The following is a 21341-nucleotide window of genomic DNA, read 5'->3' on the forward strand; positions in this document are numbered from 1 at the left end:
GGACCCCCATCTATCCTGAAAATAGGGGTCCTATTCCCCAGTAATGATGGAATGGCAGGCCACACATGTGCCCTGCTGCACCTTCTATTCTCTATGCAACTGCTGAAGATATCTAATCCCAGAACCTGGCTATTTCCAGTGGCCCCATAGAGAATGAATGGAGCAGCAGAGCGTATGTACAAGACAGGGGAACAGGACCCCCGATCTCAGGATCGGGAGGGGTCCCAGCAGTCAGACCGCCAATGAGTTAGTTATCCTGTATTCTGTGAACAGGGGATAGCTTGAAAACTTTGGCTCACTTTAAGGGGGTTTACCACAATTTATCACCTATCCACCCTGCTGGGACCCCTTCAATCACTAGTAAGGAGAACTTTGAACGGAGCGGTGGTCAAGCATGCACGATGTCTGTAAAGCAGACTGTACATTTACATAAATGTAATTGTGCGCGCAGTGACCGATTCTTGTGAAATCGTTAACGTTCAACAATGATTTGTGTCCACACAAACGATAGAACCAACGAGAAATCTACCGATTGTCAGTCTATCGTTTGCTTTTACAATACCCGATTATCACTGCTTTTACAATCAATAATCGTGCAGTTTCGATAGATTTAACAATAATTTACATGATAACCGGCTTGTGTAAAGGTACCCATACTGATCAGGGGCCAGTGACCACTGAGACCCCCACCGATCCCAAGGAAGGGTGTCCCATTGCCCCGATATGATGAAGAGGAAGGTTGGGTATGCACCTTGCCGTTCCATTCATTCTCTGCGAGTACAGGCTATTTCTGGTGGCCCCATACAGAATGAATGGAGCGGCAGGTCACATGCCCGATCTGCTGCTCCATCAGATCAGGGTAACAGGATTTCCATTCTTGGGATCGGTTGAGGTCTCGGGTGTCAGACCCAGAGCGAACCTGTTGGTAGAAGATGACTTCTAATCTTGGCACAATCCCTTTAACTCTGGGGGTCCTGTCCCACCATTCAATGGTCACTGTCATATTTTATAAAGTGGTATGTGTATGGTTGGCTGAAGTAACTTCCGATGATAACAGCTGACAGCCAGTGGTATCTAACCCTAAACAATCAGCTGATTGGCAGGCTGGCCTTCACTTCAGAGAATGTATTCATCAGACAGCCCCTTTACTGGGGCATTGTTTACAAGGACTTTAAAGAGCATCTATCGGCATAATCAACCCTATTAAACCAGACACACTGACTGTTTTATAGAAATATACACTTTATTGAATATGTTTAATAGGTGTCCAGAGCACAGAGGGGTTGGCCTAGCTCCTTGGAGCACCACTTAACCACCGCCATTCTCCCTTAGCCACTCCCGCTCCCCTTTAGTGACAAAGCCAGGCAACCTCACTGCCTTTCTGCAGGGGCCTGTAACACTGACGCATGCACAGACTGGATCTCGGCATCATCCCCGATGCAGAGATCCAAACTGTGCATGCGCTGATGGATGTTGAATCGCAGCAGCCACAGTTCAGATCTCAGCATCTGGGAAAGCACATTTTTCCTGATGCAACAATTTGATCTGCGCATGCACCAGTGAACGTGTCGGGATTACAGGGCCAGGCAGGAACACAGAAAGGATGCCTGGCCCTTCCACTCAAGGCTAAAGGTAAGGTAGAAAAGCGGTGGTCAAGTGGTGCTCCGAGGACAAGGCCTACCCCTCGATATTCCGAACACCTAATTACCATATTGAATAAATAGCCCATTTCTCTAGAACATGGCCACAGATTTGAACTACTAAGTGATCATTTAACTTAGCATGATCAACCCTAACAGGCAGTATACCTGGTTTGATAATGTTGATCATGCTGACAGATACCCATTAAGATTTGCCTTCCTCTGGATCAACACAACACATCTGCACCCAAAGACAAGTTGGCCTTACTCTGTTCAACCTAAGAAACAATTTATTGTGACAAACACTATACAATCAGTTTATATTTATTTTCCAAGGCTATAAGTACAGATAGAATATAGCAAAAGTTATCCAAAAGAATGTGCAACTGCAGGAACGAGAACATGAAAGACGTGTAAAGATGTTACTACAGAAGAACACGTCTCTTATTCTGCTGATGTCTGGCTCTCCCAGTACAGAGGTGCACGGCTGATTGATGAGCTCCAGGCATTTCTCATCTGTAAAAATCAATTTCTCAAGTCATGTGTTGAAAGTCATGCGACTGGATATAAACTATACTCTGTACTTAACCATCAACCACAAGTCAGGTGAAGGTTTGTCAGTGCGTTTTTACAATTACCAGACCTGCTGATCCAAGCACTTTCCACTACTCGTTCCATCAAATAACATCTTCTACACAGGTACATAAAAACATCACTTAAAAGTAGCCTTCTGTATTCCAGCCAGTAGGAACACTATAAAAAGCTACAAATTGCTGACAATTTCTTAAACTTTTTTTATTGGTGTTAGCATATTACTTGCTATCGGTGTGTTACAGACAAGTTAATAGAAGCTTCATTTCCATCTTCTATGGATGCTACAAGGCTATGTACATTGCACAAAATGGCCCGTACTTCTTTATTGGCAGCATCGCTTGGTGATGTAATGGACTAATGTGTGTGATTCACACGCCTAATACAACGCATAGCACTTTGTTCTTGGAGTGCGGTTCATTTTATAAGATGTTAGGTCACGTCTTTATAGACAGTTTGGTTTGTTCTATATAAACAGTGATGTGTCAGTGACTTTGAGACCATCATCATGAGACAGTGGACGCTTTCAACAAGCTTTTGGATTAAAGATTAGAAGTGCATCCAATTACAGTAGTGTCCTTTCGGAAGGACTGTGGAAGTATTGTACCGCACCTGAGGCACAGTGTTCCGAAACCCTGGAAAATAGTTTTATTTACCCATTTCTGCCAAGGATTTTTGGGGTTTGTTTTTACGCCATTCATTGTGTGCTAAAAATGGCATGACACCCTTATTCTGCGGGTCAGTACGATTACAGCCATGCCAAATTAATAGCTACACCGTATTAGGTTTTACTACTTTAACAAAAAATGTAATCTATGAAAAAACGTTTTTTTCTTTGCATCACTATTTTCCAAACTTTTTTTTATATTTCTGTCTACAGAGCTGTATAAGGGCTTGTATTTAGTGGGGCAAACTGCATTACCATTTTGGGGCACATATGACTTTTTGATAACTTTTTATTCCATATTATTTGGGGGATAAAATGTAAAAATTGCACTTTTTTCTCGTTACGGCATACACTGTGCATGAAAAATATATTTATATTTTAATAGTTTAGACACTTTCAGACTGGTTATGTTTATTTTTTTATTGTTTGTTTTTTCTATGTAAAATTGGAAAAGAGTGATGATTCAAATTTTTATTTATTTTTTACATTTTTTAAAACTTTACATTTTTATTCCCATTAGGGGACTTGAACATGTGAACTTCTGAATGCTTGTCTAATAGACCACAAAAGAATATTATTGCGGTCTATGGGATTCTGACAGCTTGGCCTGAGAAGCTATATCATGTGCAGACAGTTAGCCATGAAAGTCCTGGGAACTTCCCCAGGAAGTTGCTATTGACCACAGTATCTGATGGAGTTAAATAATTAGGATCGGTGTCCTCACTAAACCCAGTCTTTGTGGCCGGGTGCCTGCTGAATTTCACAGCCAGCACCCACTGTGTATGCAACAGCCTCCATACTCTCTACACTACACTAAAATGTAACTGTACGTCAAAGCAGCAACTGTCTCAAATCAAAAACGACGACTGACCCTTCTAGTTCAACCAGCCATGATGTCTGTGTTAATCCTGAGGAAGGCAAAACAAATCTTTGATTCTCACCAGATAAGGAGGTAAAACCAATAAGAGCCCTAGGATTCTCCATGTGGTACACAATTCCTAGCCCTGACAATATTGCCTATGCGCTTTGGTGCTCATGTATTTTCTCATACAATAGTCAAAAGTAACAGAAAAAAATTTGTCCTATACATTATAACCAACATCCACATTTCCACCACTGGAAATGTATCATATCAAATAAAAGCAAAACGGTGCTACCAATCGTTAGGCTATGGCATCAATGTCAGTCAATGTCTTTCTCCAGGACGGACCCCCAAAGTGAAGAAGAGCACACCACACATATGTGGCGCCCTCTACATTCCCTGCTATGAGAACTCAAAAAATAGCTGAGTGATCACACTCTATTTTTGAAAGTCCTATAGTGGTGAATGGCCTGCACACCGCACATGCATGGCCATTTTTCCATTCACTGCTATGGGATTGCCAGAAAGAGCCAAGCCATTTTTGGAACTCCTATAGTGACAAATAGAGGGTCACTGCGCTCTCTACTTCGGGAGATCCATTCTAGAGATAGAAGTGGGTACCAGAGATGGGACCCACACCTATTCAAGGGCTTATTCAAACAGCTGTATGTACAGGTCCGCATCCCTTCTGCAATTTTGTGGACCGGGTGTGGAACCATTCATTTCAATGGGGCCGCAAAAGATGCGGACAGAACACTGTTCCATTCCGCGTCCCAGCAAATAATATAGAGCATGTCCTATTAATGTCCGCAATTGCAGACAAGAACAGGCTTTTCTACATAGTACTGGCCCTGTGCATTCCGCAAAATGCGCAACGCTCGCGGCCGGTGTCCGTGTTTTGTGGATGCGCAATCTGTGGACCGCAAAACACTTACGGCCGTCTGAATGCGCCCTAGCACTGATGTCAGGGAATCAGTCATCGATGAAAAAGCTGCATTAAACTGCTCCCCAACTGATAAATGTATGCCTATGTATACTGTGTGTCACCTGTTTTTGTGCACCATAACAACTCAGCTGGTTTACTTGCAGCTCTATGGAGGGCTGCATATAACACAACTAGATATGAAATACTTCAGTGACACCTCCCATACTGCTATATCCATATATTTTATATAAAACAGTCCATATACTGGTGCACTTCACATGCCATCTACACTTTGTCACCTGTTCATTTTTAGATTCTACTATTGCCGCCTTCTTTCTATAATCCGCTTTCCTACAAGGCAAGGGAGTTGCAGGATAAGGGAAAATGTACAGTTACATAAAGGTGATCTCCTTTAGAAGACTACACACAATCAACCAACTGATCAAACTTCTTGCTTATGTTTTTTCTTAAAGGGGTTCTCCAGGAATTATTTAAAATGGACACAAGCAAGTAGTCCTAGAATATGACATAGTGGGTTATTTATTAAGACTTGCGTTTTAGACGCCGGTCTTAATATCCACTATAGCTGGCAATGGATCCGTCGGAGTTATGTAGAGGTGCCAGTCTCTACATAGCTTCGGTGGATCCACCACCGCTTCTAAATGTAAGGCAGCTTCCTAGCTGTCTTACATTTAGACCATTTTCTACGCGTAGAAAATGATGAATGAGGCAGGCCGACTTCCCCGCCACGCCCCTTTAATAGACCTGGCGTGAGTAAGGAAAAAAGCCGCGGACCTTTGAGCCGCAATCTGCACCAGAAGTACCCCTAATATAGGCGTATTTCTGGTTAGTAAATGACCCCCATAGTTTGTAAGACTGAAAAAAGACATACTCCCATCCAGTTCAGCCTGTTATCCTATAAGAGAAAGGCAAAAATATTTAGAGGAAAAAATGACTTCCCGACTCCAATCACATCTAGGACTGGTTACCTTCCACTTGCAGAGTTGCCTGACAGGGGAGCTCACTACACTTCCATATACCACATATAGGAGAGTGTTCCTGTCAGGCTGCTCATCCATGATGGCTTATCATAGGAAGGATCGCTTCATAACCATCTACTGAAGGTGGTCAAACACATTAGATAAATGTTGGTCAAACATCTAATGTGTAAGGGGGTGTCCAGACTCTCCCCAATGGCAGATATGAGGATGGAAAGAAGGATCAGGCAGATGGATTTTGAGGAGGACAAGCTGCCACCAGAGCTGTGTGGAAGCAGCTTTTCCCTCTCTTCCTCCTGAGAATATAGTATGTGTGTAGGAAAGGAACAGCTGTAAGTCCATTCAGCCTTCTGCCAAGTTACCTAGTGTGTATTACAAAAAAAAACTAGATGTCGTCATGAAGGTTTTTGTTTTGTTCAACTTCAAGCTCAGCAGGTGCCACTAGATGGCTCATAAAATGGAGGACAGCATTTTCATATGGGACCTATAATCTCAGAGAAAAGCAAAAGTAGCTAAATCCACAGGATAAATCCTCACTATGTCTAAAGCTCGCAATAAACCTGTCACCTCCGTCAACAGCTACATTTTTTTGGCAGTTAATGGAAAATTCTACAAAGCATTGTATATTCTTCCCCTGAACACCAGCTGAAAATAGTGCGTTGTGTGCAAGACTATGGTTCTCTCAGACTGGCAGGGTGTATATCAGCGGTACTCACAGTGAACTCTCCCGTCACCGCGTCAAAGCCAACATGGATGGTGTGCTCAAAGTCTGAAGGGAGGGAGATCTCTGGACGCTCCTTCTCTTTCTTTTTGTTGGCTGGGGACAACAGTAACAAAGTACATATTAGGGTTTACAGAACAATTGTAATAAGGACCTGATTTCTTCACCAAGCATGGAAGATCGTAACCAATCTAATAATAGCTCTCATTCTCCACATGATACATGTACAAGACTGACAATCCTGGTAAGGGACGGATCCTAAGGCCTCTTTCACACGATCGATACAGATTAGCCCAGGATGCGTTCAGAGTGCGTTCAGTTAAACTCGCACCATTTTGCAAGCAAGTTCAGTCAGTTTTGTCTGCGATTGCGTTCAGTTTTTTCTGCACTGGTGCAATGCACTTTGATTTATTTTTCACGCGCGTGGTAAAAAACTGAAGGTTTACAAACATCATCTCCAAGCAACCATCAGTGAAAAACGCATCGCATCCACACTTGCATTTTTCACTGATGCCCCATTCACTTCTATGGGGCCAGGGCTGCGTGAAAGACGAAGAATATAGAACATGCTGCGTTTTTCACACAACGCAGACCTGATGCGTGAAAAAAACATGTACACGGACTAATTGAAATGAATTTGTCAGGATTCAGTGCGGGTGCTATGCGTTCACGTCATGCATTGCACCCACGCGGGAAAACTCGCTCGTGTGAAAGGGGCCTAAGGAAACATCAGGCACCTTCACATTGTACAGAGTAAAGGAGGTCCAACTTTTTGTAGGACATAAACCACTTTTCGAATATGGTGGACTGGACATTAAAGGGGTATTTCCATCTAAAAAAGTGATAACTGACACGGAGAAAGAAGGGGCCACAGTGGTCCTAGGCTATGCAGGAAACTCTTGACTTTAATAGTGCCATGCTCCAGTCTGCAGGGGCCACACAGCTGAATCAGCACTGCAGCCCATTTGTTCTCAGGATCAGTGAGGGTTCCACAGGTCTAACCCCAATGATCACAGCATTATGAGATGGGAATACCTCTTTAAAAGGGAACGGTCTATTAAAAGATACGACACTTACCGTACTTACTGTTAACTGCCAGTGATCTAGTTTGACCCTGGCGTTAAGTTCTAGTAAACCCACTGGGGCAGATTTATCTAAAGTGGTGTAAATGAAAACTGGGTAAGGCTACCCTGACATCTCTGGTAACCTGATCTGCCAGGCCGTTCACCAGATCCAGCATTGCCGCATACTGCCGTTCGCTACCGGACCCCGTAGACTATAATGGGATCTGGCCGAATCCTGGCACTCGTGCTGGAAAGCAGATGTGAACATAGCCTTAGTTGCCCAGGAATCCGATTCCATCTTTCATTTTCTGAAGGAACTCTGAAAAAGGTTATCTGGTTGCTATGGGCAACTAAGCCAGTTTTCCTTAACACTAGAGATGAGCGAACTTCATAACGCAATTCTATGACGCAATTCATTCCGTCATAATAAAAGTCTATGGGCTGCAAAACAGATCCGTCCCGTTTCCGTTATGCAGGGGAGTCCTCCCTTATCTTTAGGAAACTGGACGCATCCGTTTTGCAGCCCATAGACTTCTGTTATGATGGAATGAATAACGGAATGCCTCTAAAAGGCATTCCGTCATAGAATTGTGTTAAGGTCGGTGGTAACGGATTCCATAACGCAATTCACCTTTTTCCAGTAAGTAAAGCGTGAACGAATTTCAAAATATGAAATTCGCTCTTCTCTGCTTAACACCCTTTTTGATAAATCTCCCCCGTTACGCTTACCACATTCATATGTCTGTCCCGCTAAAAGATAGAACATATCCGATACCTGGCCACAAATGCGGACCATGGAACTATTGAAGTCAATGGGTCAGCAAAAAATGCGGATGCAACACAGACGGTATCTGTATTTTGGGGATCCTTAAATTGTGGACCACAAAATACATATGGTCTTGTGCGTGAGGCCTTCATCTTGGAACAATCACTTAAAACACAAAAAAGTATACTGGAAAGTTTACGCCCATAGCCGGACATAATCTGCCAGGTTTTACCACAGTAGTCTGGACTTTAGGGATAATGTGTGTGTGGCAGCATGAAGATTTAGAGAACACTATTTAGTGACATTTTGAAGGGTAAGTCCAGATCATGTTTTGCTTTATGGGGTTGGCACACATCTCCGGTGTCACCATAGTTGGCACAACAGCACGTCCATTTTTCCTCTGTAGAATATTCCCATCTGCATGGTAGGACCTCACTAGATTTCAGATGGTGCTCACATCTAGTGTTCCATCAAAGAGGTCAGATGAGACTCCAGAAACACCGCCACTCTTGTCCATAGGACGTGACTGGTATTGCAGCTCAGCTTCATTCATTAGTGGGACATCAATAGGAACATCAGACTTTTCTTCTAATCTCAAACAACCCCACAAAGCTTTTTCTGTTTTTGCACTGAGCTCAACTTTACGACACTCCTAAATCCTGGGAATATAAACTTCACCGCTCTGTTCCCCAGTGATCCGTAAATAACCCCCAATGTGGTTGGAAAGTCAATTCCAAGTATATTTCCGCTGGGTTCGGCACGGTCCCTTGGCACGTGCAAGAGGACTGAAATCTAAGCTGTTCTAATGAAAAGCAGCCTAGTAACGCTACACGTAATGGCAGATACCCCAAATTGTTAAAACATGTGGGTATGATTTACAAGATAACAAGTAAGACTAAGTAGACTGTGTTTCATTGCTTAGTCTGGAGCGATCCTTGTAGAAGGCATTTCCTTTCTGAGAGTCTGTTCCACATCATGGTAATTGAAGGTGCAGTCCCAGGCACTCAATTCACACGAGGATTTCTCCCTGCATACTTCATTTATACCGTTTTCATACTTTTCTCTAGATCGTTGGCCTTTCAGGTATATTATACACATTGCACAGATATACCTTACCAACCCATAGTGCTTGCACTCTTACACTTTTAAAGGGAATCTGTCACCTAGTTTGACTCCATGTAACCCTTGGCAATGCTATGTAGAGCTGCTTAATCAAAAACATTCCGTACCTTTGTTAGCATTATCCTTAGTTTAGAACTCCAGAAATCGCAGCTTAATTGGTATGCTAATGAGGCATCAAAGTGCCCAGCGGGGGCGTTAACAACTTGAGGAGCCAATCACCACCTTCAGCAAGAGCCTAAGCCCGCCCCTTCACTAGATCCAAGTACCTCCACTCGCCCCATGCAGTCTGCCTCCTACTGCGATGCCTTGTTCAGCATAGAACTCCTCCACCCTGGTAATCGACATCACAGGTTTGGCACATGCGCAGTAAGGACCGTGAGGTCAAAGGCCACTGCAGGAAAGTCAATGTGCAAGTGCAGACAGTTTCCCCGAAAGACACGATGACTAGGCAGGAGTCGTCGTATGCTGATGGGGATGTGGCAGAGGAGGGGGTGGACTGGATGGCACAAAGGGAGGTACTGGGATTGAGTGAAGAAGCCTCTTACTCCTTTGGCTCCTGGAACTATTATTCATGCCCCGTTGGGCATTCTGAGTCCAGTCAAACTGCGATTTCCAAACTAAAGCCCTATTACACTGGCAGATAAATCGTTAAGACAATCGCTAACATGAACACTCATTAGCAATAATCTGGCAGTGTTATACTGCCGCCGATTACCCGAAGAACAAGCAAGCGCTCGTTCATTGGGAAATCTAGTTCTTCAGCATGTTTAAAAATAATTGTTTGCTGTCAGCAGAGTGCTGATTACATGGCACGATCTTCCGCCGGCAAACAATGAATCAGTATGGGGCCGAGCGATGGCATTAGCGATCACACGTCCCCATACTGAGGAGGAGATCCATGCATGTAATAGCTGCGGTCTCCTCCGCTAGCGAGCAGGCGATTGCCGGGAAGATTGCCAGGTGTAATAGGGCCTTAAGGTCTAGCAAAAGGTATGTGTTTGACTATGTTGAGCAGCACTACATTGCAATGCCAAGGGTTAAATTGAGTCAAACTACGTGACAGATTCCCTTTAAAGTTGATCTGTGGTGGATTAATTTGTATGATTTTCAGCCTTTTGAGAAACAACTGCTATATAGCTCTAATAAAACTCCTACCGGTATCCCGGCATAAAAGGGTTGGTCCATGAAGGACATATAACATCCACAGAAAAGGTGATGTCTGATCACTGAGCCCCACCTTGGTTTAAATCCCCCCTCACTGCAGTTATGCAAGGAGGAGGAACAGGGGGCTCAGAAGCCCTGGTTCTAATGGAGTAGTGATCGAGCACACACCCTCCTGCTTTATCCATATGTCAATGGGGCTGACCGAACACCGCCAAGTACAACGCTCGGCCCTATAGACATGAATGGATAGGATGCGCGTATGCGTAACCTCTAGCCCATTCACTTCCACACCCAGTGATGCAGTGGATAGGTGATAAATAACCTTCAGGGGACAATACCTTTAAAATAAGTTGTTCTATTTAAAGGGGGTGACTAAGTAAATACATAAAATACCTACATACATACATACATACATACATACATACATACAATACCTTCAGATAAAAACCCAAATCACCATATACTCACCTGTTTGTTCCCCAAGGTCCTCTGTGCCTCCAGTCCTCCTCATCACAGTGTTTGTATACAAAGACTGCAGCAGTGCGTAGACTCGGGGGCACAGTGACTGGCTGCAGCAGAGCAAGAGACTTGGGAGGACAGTGAATGGCTGCAGCAGTGCAAGAGACTTTGGAGGAGAGTGACTGGCTGCAGCAGTCATGAGCCATATACCTCGACATCATACCTGAACTCCCTGAATTAAGAGGTCTGTTGACACAGAGGTGTGTCAGAGTAGGTTTCCCATCCAGAAAGGGTCACCTTGCCGTGGTGGATGGGCACAATGGATTTTGATCCAAATATATTTGTGAAATACCTCACATTCATTCTATATAGTGAACACAGAATTAGTTCATGTATTCTATGTTTGCAGGGTGCTGTTGCAATCCATTTGCTTTTAGGTTTGTAGTGTCTGCCACGGCGACGCGCACCTGTGCATTCACTTTATTTTACAGGATGTGCTGACTAACCTTGTCTTTTGTATTTGCAATGTACCTCTACATCACTGCTGCAGACTTTCTATACATACACTAGGAGGAAGAGGAAGACAATTTTTTTATTTTAGGGACATATTTTATTTAGTTTCACAAGGGAAAATTCTAATCTACTTTAAAAAGAGCACCTGTCAGCAGGCTTAGCCCCATCAAACTAGACAAACTGCCTGGTAGGTTTGGTCCTGCTGATTAAAATGATACCTGTCTTGTGACAGCGTCAGCTGAGATGATTATTCAGGAACCTGGTCCTGTAATTTAAAAAAGGAGAGGGAGGGGCTGGCAAAGGAAGCAAGAGGAGCAGTGCACAGAGAGTCTTGGGCCCACCTAGGGGGCACTTAACTGTTAAAGAGGACCTTTCACTAGTATACAAACTAAAAACTAACTATCTGTGGGCAGAGCGGCGCCCAGGGGTCCCCCTGCACTTACTAGTATGCCTGGGCGCCGCTCCGTTCGCCCGGTATAGGCTCCGGTGTCATAGCTCCGTCTGTTATACGGGACTGATTTTTTTGTAGGAGGCGTGTCCCTTGCTGCAGCACTGGCCAATCGCAGCGCACAGCTCATAGCCAGGCTGTGAGCTGTGCGCTGCGATTGGCCAGCAGTGCAGCAAGGGACACGCCTCCTACAAAAAAATCAGTCTAGTACAACAGACGGAGCTGAGACACCGGAGCCTATACCAGGCGAATGGAGCGGCGCCCAGGCATACTAGTAAGTGCAGGGGGGCCCCTGGGCGCCGCTCTGCCCACAGATAGAGTTAGTTTTTAGTTTGTATACGAGTGAAAGGTCCTCTTTAAGCATGGAGGGAAGCATCACTACTTCTTTGCTCTCTTTCTTTTTATGCTTCTCCTTATAGTAAAATTGTGCAACACCAATTAGCCGTGTATTACTTCACTTTGGAGATTCCCCAAGGATGTGTCTGTCATAGTTCCTAATAGAAACCACATGAGCCTCCATCTTGCTCTGTACAATATTGAAAGGACACATAATCCAATAAACAGCATACAAGCAAATCAGGTCACTACAGCCATGACTCCTATTCTACTGTTGTACACAGATACTTTACTTTTATCCCCTCCTCCTGGGAAAATTGAGCGCAGCCTGGCCTTCTTGTTCTTCTCCTCGGGTGCCATGGGTAGTGGTTTCGAGCAGTGATTTAACGCTGAAGAATCGCGGTTATTACTGTTCATTCTAAGAGGGGGGGCTGGAGGTTTCTCTTCAATATCCACACTATCGGACATCTTCAGCAGTCCTCACAGCCTCCTGTAGATAGAAAAATAAAAACCAATGATGAAAATGCTAATTTAAAGGAAAAAGTCTAAATAAAAGATGTGCCATCATAAACCATCCAGAAACAGAGAGAAGGGTGGGCATGCAAAAATAGCCATAAGTAAGGCTACTTTCACACTGGATCCGTCATGGACCAGCAAAAACGCTTCCGTTCTGATAATACAACCGCCTGCATCTGTTCTGAACGGATATGGTTGTATTATCTCTAAACTAGCCAAGACGGATCCATCTCGAAAACCATTGTAAAGTCAATGGGGGACAGAACTGTTATCTCTTGTGTCCGAGAAAATGAAACCGCCACCATTGACTTACATTGTGTGTCATGACGGATCTGTCTTTCTCCGCACCACATTGCGAACAGAAAAACGCTGCTCATGTTATTCTGTCCGCGATGGGGGGGGAGGGTTTGCAGCCAAATGGAACGGAATGCATTCTAGTCCACTCAGTTTCGTTCAGTTCAGTTTTGTCCCCATTGACAATGAACGGGGACAAAACGGAAGGGTTTCCCCCGCTATTGAGATCCTATGACGGATCTCAATAGCGGGAAGAGAAAGCGCAGATGTGAAAGTAGCCTAAGCTTGTCTATTGTTGGAAGTCTCATAACAGTGAATGTAAACATGACAATCAGATATCATATAGTAGACAACACTCTCTTTCTTACAAACTGAGAACCAGCCCGATACCTCACATGCATCCAGAGATTCCTCCCCCCCCCCCCCCCATTCATTGTTGCGAGATTTATTTCAGGCTGGCAGATCAGGGGACGCGTCCTTTCTGCTGCAGGATGGAACTGAGCATGCATGTCAACCTCAGTGAGCTGGACAGCAGGTGGCGCTATACAGATAGATTACAGTGAATAATTTAGCAGCTATACTACATTTTTAATTACATATAATAACAAAAAAGTTTCCATATCCGGGTGCCGATTTGAAAAATGTAGAATATTTTCCGTGGAACAACCAACCCCTTTAAGTGCGGCCGACTCTCCATCAGTTCCAGAGGTGGGACACCCTCAACTACCGGACACTTATGGCTCATCCTTATTGGTGCGAGTCTGATTGCTGGGACCCCCAGCAGTTGCCCTGGGATGTTTAGATTTTGAGACAAACCCTTTAATGTAGACTTAATGAGGCCCTGTCCGCTCTCCTCACTTGTCTGTACAATAAGATGGTACTGCAGCATCTCTGTGTTGTGCCATTCCTCGGACATTCCTACTGAAATTTATGAAGAAATCGTCAACCGGGTGTTACCAGTGGGGGGGGGGGGCGTCCCTATACACTCGAAATCCATCCAAACAAAGCTGACAGTGTCACACTTTACCAAGGAAAAAGTGATGCCCAGTTGTCCATCCATTCATAAATGCCTAAGGGGAATAACAGAGGAATGACAAAATAGTCATTTTATGGGAAACACAAGTATTTATAAGACCTGTCAGGACAGGCTTAAAAACAATTTCTTACACTAGTGTCAAAGTGACTAAAGTCCAATAAATGCTTGATACTTTAGTCTACTTAGCCCCAGGAGGAAGCATATCAAGTATGGTCGGCGAGACCATAAAACAGGACAATTCCCCTACATTAGGACAAGTCAGGCGAACAGTGACATGTACTTTATGTTGTATAATACTAAATTACTGGATCATATTATTGGAAATCCGTCCTGTCACATTCATAACGAGGATCCCACACTGGATCTACACAATGTTCCTCTACGTTGTCTTAGAGGAACATTAGTACACACAGTAAAAACGTACTCTTTGTATTCAAGGCTACAGGATATGCATTTAATAGAAGAGACAGAGATCTCTTGTATTACGCACGCCGCTTCCATTCATTAACGCTGAAGGTTACTCCATGTCGTTCCAGGTCGTCATGCGTTCTCTATGGAGACTCGAGTCATGTTCCTGTGACATTCAGCAGTAAGTCAGAGCTTTGTAGACCACGGAAGAATACAAGCCTCATTTGGCTGCACCCACCAATTACCGCATCCTAAATGGCTTCATTAGGAATAATGTTGGTTTTAGAAACGCCAGAAAGAAGCATAATGGCCCAATTCAATGATCTACGTCCAGTGTAAACTGCATAAGAAAATAGCAGCATCGATGTGGAAGTGAATCCCTGATCAATGACTATATTCTCACACTTTAATTATAACCAGCCGATGCCCAATGTACAGTCTGTGTACGGCTATTCCCCGCAGTGGAGTGCTTGTGATGGTCTATAAAACACACAGGGGGTCATTTATCAAGACCAGCGTTTTAGAGACCAGTCTTAATATCCCCTATAGTTGGCGGTGGATCCGCCGGAGTTATGTAGAGGAGCCAGCCTCTACGTAACTTCGGCGCATCCACCACCGCTTCTAAAATCTATGCCGGCTCTCTTGCTGGAGTAGATTTAGACCATTTTCAACGTCTAAGACTGGCGTAGAAAATGATGACTGAGACGGGTCTACCGGCCCCTCCCCTTTCCCCACCACACCCACTTTTGTAGACCTGGCGTGAGCTGGTAAAAAGTAGCAATCTGTGCCAGAAATTCGCCTAATATAGACGTATTTCTGTTAGGAAATAACCCCCACAAAATTTAAAACCATTTTTTTTCCCTTCTTTTAAATAAGTGATATATTTGACACTAAAAGGGTTTTCCCACTAAAAGATGTGATAGCATTAGGCTAGGATATGTTCCCTCTAATCTGCGCAGTAGAGCAGCTCAAAAGCTGTCCCCATTTAGAGAAAGTCTGCTCCCGTGCAGCAGACTACCCAAGTTCTCTCTGAAATGATTGGGTAGAGCACTCCGAAACTACTCTGTCTGATCATAGAGACAGCTGTGCAGCCATACAGTTACAGCTGCACAGTTCTCTCTCTCAGACTCATCAGTGCTCAGCCTGAACAACAGAGGTGACAGGAGAGATGAGTAACCACTGATCCCCAGTTTATGCTGCATTAATAACCTTTCCACTGCCACTCGCCAGAAATCTAAAACAAGCATCTGACTGCCCACAATCGCCAGGAATTCTTACGTGAACCCTCTTACTGCCCTAAACCACCACCAGTTATATTTACATTAAGCCCTTGTAGGGGTTGCCTCACTTCAGCAATTGGCATTTCTCACGTAGTCAAAGTAAATACAAAGACCTTACTAAATGTACTGTTATTGTCCGTATTTGTTCCTTTGCTGGCTGGCATTATACACTGCTCTCTTCCAGGGGTTACGACCACCCTGCAATCCAGCAGCGGTGGCCGTGCTTTCACACTGCAGGAAAAAACGGCAGCCTTTCTTGTGACCAGGACCATGGGAGAGAACATAGGAACGCATGCACAGCAGCTCCTGTTCTCGTAACTGCGTTGCAGTTGTAACCCCTGTGTGCAAGCAGTGTATAATGTGATGGAAAAATGAATCCAGCCAGCAAAGGAGGCAATATGGACAATTACAATACATTAGTAAGTGCCTTGTATTCACTTTCTCTACATGATAAATGCCATTTACTGAAATGAGACAACCGCTTTAAGGAAGCAGTCAAGGGGGTCTGGCACAGCTGGAGCACCCTGACTGCTGACTATAAGACGCAGGCACTTTTAATTAAAAGTCTTATGGTCCAAAAGTACTGTCATTTAAAGGATGGAGTCTGAAATACATTGGTTGGCGAGGAAATGAGGGGAACTCAAATTTAAAAAAATGTCAACATTTGTCTTGCAAACCCACTTGCAGGATGCCGGCTGCGGTTTATGAACAATGCAATGGGATAACAGATGAATATATCCGCTAAAGCAGTAACTAATACAGTAATTTGAGAATTGCGCTATGTATTTTTATTTACAATTACCGTATATTAAATGCATTGCCCTAGTGAAATACAGTGAAAAATACTTTATTTTATTTAAACATTCTATAGTTTATTAATTTTTAACACGCTCCACAGTAATGCGGACACCGCGGTCTGAGCGGTTCATCTGGCGGCACACTCCGTTAAACAGCAATCAAGTTTTTTGCATCCAGTAAGAGCGACTTGTCCTTGAGTGAACTGCGATACTACCTAGAAAGGAGGGCAAACCAGCTCCAGGATGGAAGGGGTAAGGCACAAAATGAAGAAAAGTCTTCCGGATGACATTCCGACTGGGACTCATCTATGAAAACTTATCATAGGAAACCATTCAGGTCACTTTCATTTTATTACCCATATTAGAAAAACGACAGCTGGAATGGGATTTATGCTTCATGCCGGCAACACTACCACTCATATTATAAATGGATCTCATTGCAAACCACAGAGCTTTTCCCCTGCAGAAGATATTTGTATGGGAAAGGGGGGCAAAGAATACCCTCCCCTGCACAATATTGCGTGTTTGCGATTTTTTTTTTTTTTTTTTTATGGTCACAAGTAGCTTTTTTATGCCACCCTCACCACATTTCCAACAGGGGGAATGGCAAGGGCAAGAAGGGGGCATGGCCAGCTGCAGGAGCAAATTTACCTTTGTTTACACCATCTTTTGGGCACAAATGAAATCAGAAATCTACGGCAGCTCAGAGCGGTTGTAGATTTCTGTTTAGGCGCATGGACTGCCGGAGGATGCGCCTAATTTATGACGAGGCCTCTAACTCATCCTAAAACAGGTGCATCCTCCAGTAGCACAGGGGGTATTAAGACTGCTGCAGAAAGCACTGGTCTCGATAAATCTCCCCCATCAGACAACTCAACTGGGCATCACATTTCTGCAGCTCTTTCCCATTTTGCCTCATAGAACAAGGTCATTGGCATGAAAAGCACATCACGCTATGAAAAACACTGCAAAACGTGTGTGTTCATATCCTTTTCTCATTTATCCCTTTAAAGGTCACCTGATCTATAGCAAACAGACAGATGTTTATGTGCAGCTCTTTTATATTTTGCTCCACTTTATCTAGAATAAAATAACTACTGTTCAAAATTATTCAACCAATTTGTATACACAGCTCGTATGAAGGCTAATAGGGAGCCTGTCGCAATAAAATTCCGTATTACACCAAGCACAATGCCTTGTGTGGCTAGTTCAGCTGAATGTAACAATTCCTTATCATTTAGCAATCTCCTGCTTTCATCTGTTGAAAAAGTACTTTTAATCCATATGCAAATTAGCAGTTAAGTGCACCAAGGGTGGGCACAGGCTTTTGTGTGCACCCTTGCTCCTCCTGCTTCCTCTGTCAGCAACTCCCTCTCCTTGATTGACAGGGGCAGGTTTTCGCATAGTCATCCCTCCTGGCCCTGTCACTTGAGTGGCAGGGGCTGGCAAAGGATGCAAGGCCCACCCTCAGTGCACTTTGCTACTCGTTTGCTCATGAATTAAAGTTACTTTTCCTCTAAAATGAGGCAATGTATCACTACATGCAAAGGTATCACTGCATTCAGATGACAGATTTAAAGGGATTCTGTCACCTCTTTTTACCCTATAGATCGTGCGCTAGCATGTCCGCAATTTACCTGTCCCATATCTCTGAGTAGTTTTATTGAGTGTAAAAAGGGATTTTTTATATATCTAAATGAGCCTGGTAAGGAGCCCAAGGGGCTGTACCAACCATTCTGGAGCCCAGCCACTCCCCCCTGTGGAGGAGGAGCCCAGCACCGCCTGTATCCAGGAATCTCCTCCTTGATCACGAAGGCAGATCGCCGTTAATCTTGCAATGCGCAAGCTTGCGCAGTTCCTTCCCTGAGGCTGATGCCAGCACAGGGAAGGAACACTATACCGGCACTGAGCATCGCAAGATTAGGGCGATCTGACTTGGTGAGCAAGGAGGAGATTCCTGGATACAGGCGGTGCTGGGCTCCTTCATGGGGGGCTTGGCTGGGCTCCAGAACGGTTAGTACAGCCACTTGGGCTCCTTACCAGGCTGATTTACATATATAAAAAAAAAATCATTTTTTACACTCAATAAAACCACTCAAAAGATATGGTACAGGTATATTGCGGACATGCTAGTGGCGATCTAGCCGTGCATGTCCGCATCTCTATAGGGTAAAAAGAGGTGATAGAAACCCTTTAAGGGCTCATGAACACGGCTGAAAGCACATCATACGCAATCCACATCCCTAAGTCGATTACATAGCCCCGCAAAAATAAATAAATAGAACATGTCCTACTCTTGTCCGTTTTGTGGACAATAAGACATTTCTGCAGGAGTAAAAAAATAAATATAGCGGCGTGCACTTAGCCGGTATCCATGTTTTGCTGTGTGCATAAGCCCTAACTGAGGATATCCTGGTGACTGACTCCCTTTATGTGCACCATGTTGATCCATCTGCTGCTCTAGGGCTATAGCCTGCTGCACAGTATAAACCATTATCTGCATGGTTCTCCTTGTAATAATTCTTCTATATGTTACATCACTTCAACATGCATTAAAGTATATTACGAATAATTTATTCCCATCCTCTGCAGATATCCTTTGAAGGTTCACTTCATTCTGATTATGTAACCTTAAAGGGGTTATGCCAAATCAGATCTGCAGTCATCCTTTATCCATAGGATAGGGGATAAGGACTGATCGCTGGAGGTCCAACTACTGTGACCATTGATTCAGAGACTGGGGGTTCTTCCCCCCCCCCCCATCCGATGAAGCTGCAGGTAGAGAATGAGCCCCGCTGCTCTATTCACTCTCTATGGGACTGCTGGAGATAGTACAGTGCTCAGGCTATTTCCAGAGAATGAATGGAGCTGCAGGGCCCAGGCTTGACCTGCCGCTCCATCAGATCAGGGGAATGGAGGGGTTCCAGAGGATCAGTTAGCTGGTAAACTGTCTGAATGTCAATTTGATAGGTGGGGGTGGGTCCTCTTTTTGATCAGTGACGCTCCACAGCGGGCTACTGCAGCACGGCTCCAAGCAAAACTCAACCAGGACTTCTGTCTTTTCAATCTCAGGATGGCCCAGAGGTAGGACCTCCACCAATCAAACTCTTGGCATTTCCTAGCAATATGCCATCTTTTAACAAGGTGGCAATACCCATAAATAACAAAACCAACTTGGATCCATACGCTGGCCAAACATTGCATCTTTTAGGAGTCCGTTATGCCACATGTTACTTCTTTGAAGCAAATTTGATGGCGGTTTTTACATAGGTCAATGGGAAAGCAGAAAAACCTCACACAAAAACCTGTATTCAGCTGCTGATTCAACTATCCACCCCCTGTGACTTTTCTGCTGCCGATTTTAACATGTAAACCTAAATTTAACATCTGAGCATAAGGGTACTTTCACACTTGCGGCAGAGGATTCCGGCAGGCAGTTCCGATCCGGCAATCCAGACGCAAACTGATGGCATTTGTCAGACGGATCCGTCTGACAAATGCATTGAAATACCGGATCCATCTCTCCAGTGTCATCCAGAAAAATGGATAGCGGCTCAGAACCAGCAGTCACAGACTCCGTATTTGCAGACAAGGGCACTTTAGACGCTGAGAATTTTGTTGTAGAATTTTCCGCGACTGAAAATCAGTTCCATTCACTTGAATGAGTCGTGCCGACCCCTTCAGGTGGATGGAACCGATTTTCAGTCACAGAAAATGGTGCAGCAAAATCCCCAGCGTGTGAAGGCACCGTAAGAGAACTACCGGTAATTGTTTGTTCCTGATATCTGCCTGCTCTTCAGAGGGGGTGAGAGCTGCATTAGCAGGTAGCAATCGCCACTGCTACATGGGGACCATTAATTGCTACTATGATCGCTCACTGCCATAAAAGGAACACTATTTCTGAGCAACAGATCCCCATTTACACAGGACGATCTGCTGCCCGGAAATGACTAGTTCATTGGGTGATCAGCAGCATCTTTACACAGCGGAACATAACATATTGGCAGCACGTTGGCTCAGTGGTTAGCACTGGTGCCTTGCAGCGCTGGGGTCCTAGGTTTGAATCCGACCAAGAACAAAATCTGCATGAAGTTTGTATGTTCTCCCCGTGTTTTGGTGGGTTTCCTCCTACACTCCAAAGAAATACTGATGGCGGTGTTAATTCCAGCAGGCAATGCCAGGAATCGGCCGGACACAAACCGCAGTGTGCAACAGTTTCTGTCTCCGCATTATTGGCCGGATCTCTGCCAGACCCCATTATATTTAATGAGGCCAGCGGGCATTCCCTCTGCATCCGGCAGCGTCAGATCCGGTGAATTCCCACCACAGGTGAGGAATGATAATCTATGTACAGCGCTGCGGAATGTGTCAGTGCTATATACAGTTGCAAGAAAAAGTATGTGAACCCTTTGGCATGATATGGATTTCTGCACAAATTGGTCAGAAAATGTGATCTGATCTTCATCTAAGTCACAATCACAGGCTGCTTAAACTAATAACGCACAAGAATTAAATGTTACCATGATTTTATTGAACACACCATGTAAACATTCACAGTGCAGGTGGAAAAAGTATGTGAACCCCTAAACTAATGACATCTCCAAGAGCTAATTGGAGTGAGGTGTCAGACAACTGGAGTCCAATCATTGAGATGAGATTGGAGGTGTTGGTTACAGCTGCCCTGCCCTATAAAAAGCACACACCAGTTCTGGGTTTGCTTTTCACAAAAATTAT

At 44.3% G+C, this 21341-nt stretch overlaps 1 protein-coding gene and 1 long non-coding RNA gene across 3 annotated transcripts in view; one reads left to right on the top strand and one right to left on the bottom strand.

Moving 5' to 3' along the window:
- The window catches only part of PAK3 (p21 (RAC1) activated kinase 3), a 181718-nt gene that overhangs the window by 49284 nt on the left and 111093 nt on the right, over positions 1 to 21341 (bottom strand). For both annotated transcript variants that reach the window (XM_044268880.1, XM_044268878.1), the window contains exons 2-3: positions 12570 to 12766; positions 6400 to 6500 (exon numbers count right to left, since the gene is read on the bottom strand). In XM_044268880.1, coding sequence (XP_044124815.1) covers positions 6400 to 6500; positions 12570 to 12744 — 276 coding nt within the window. In that variant the 5' untranslated portion in view covers positions 12745 to 12766. The remainder of the gene's footprint in view (positions 1 to 6399; positions 6501 to 12569; positions 12767 to 21341) is intronic.
- On the top strand, positions 12159 to 17092 carry LOC122919699. The gene is made up of 3 exons (XR_006386829.1): positions 12159 to 12214; positions 14659 to 14711; positions 16709 to 17092. It is a non-coding gene; the product is annotated as an uncharacterized LOC122919699 (long non-coding RNA).

The sequence above is a fragment of the Bufo gargarizans genome, chromosome 9 (assembly GCF_014858855.1).
Source record: "Bufo gargarizans isolate SCDJY-AF-19 chromosome 9, ASM1485885v1, whole genome shotgun sequence".
Taxonomy (NCBI): Eukaryota; Metazoa; Chordata; class Amphibia; order Anura; family Bufonidae; genus Bufo; species Bufo gargarizans.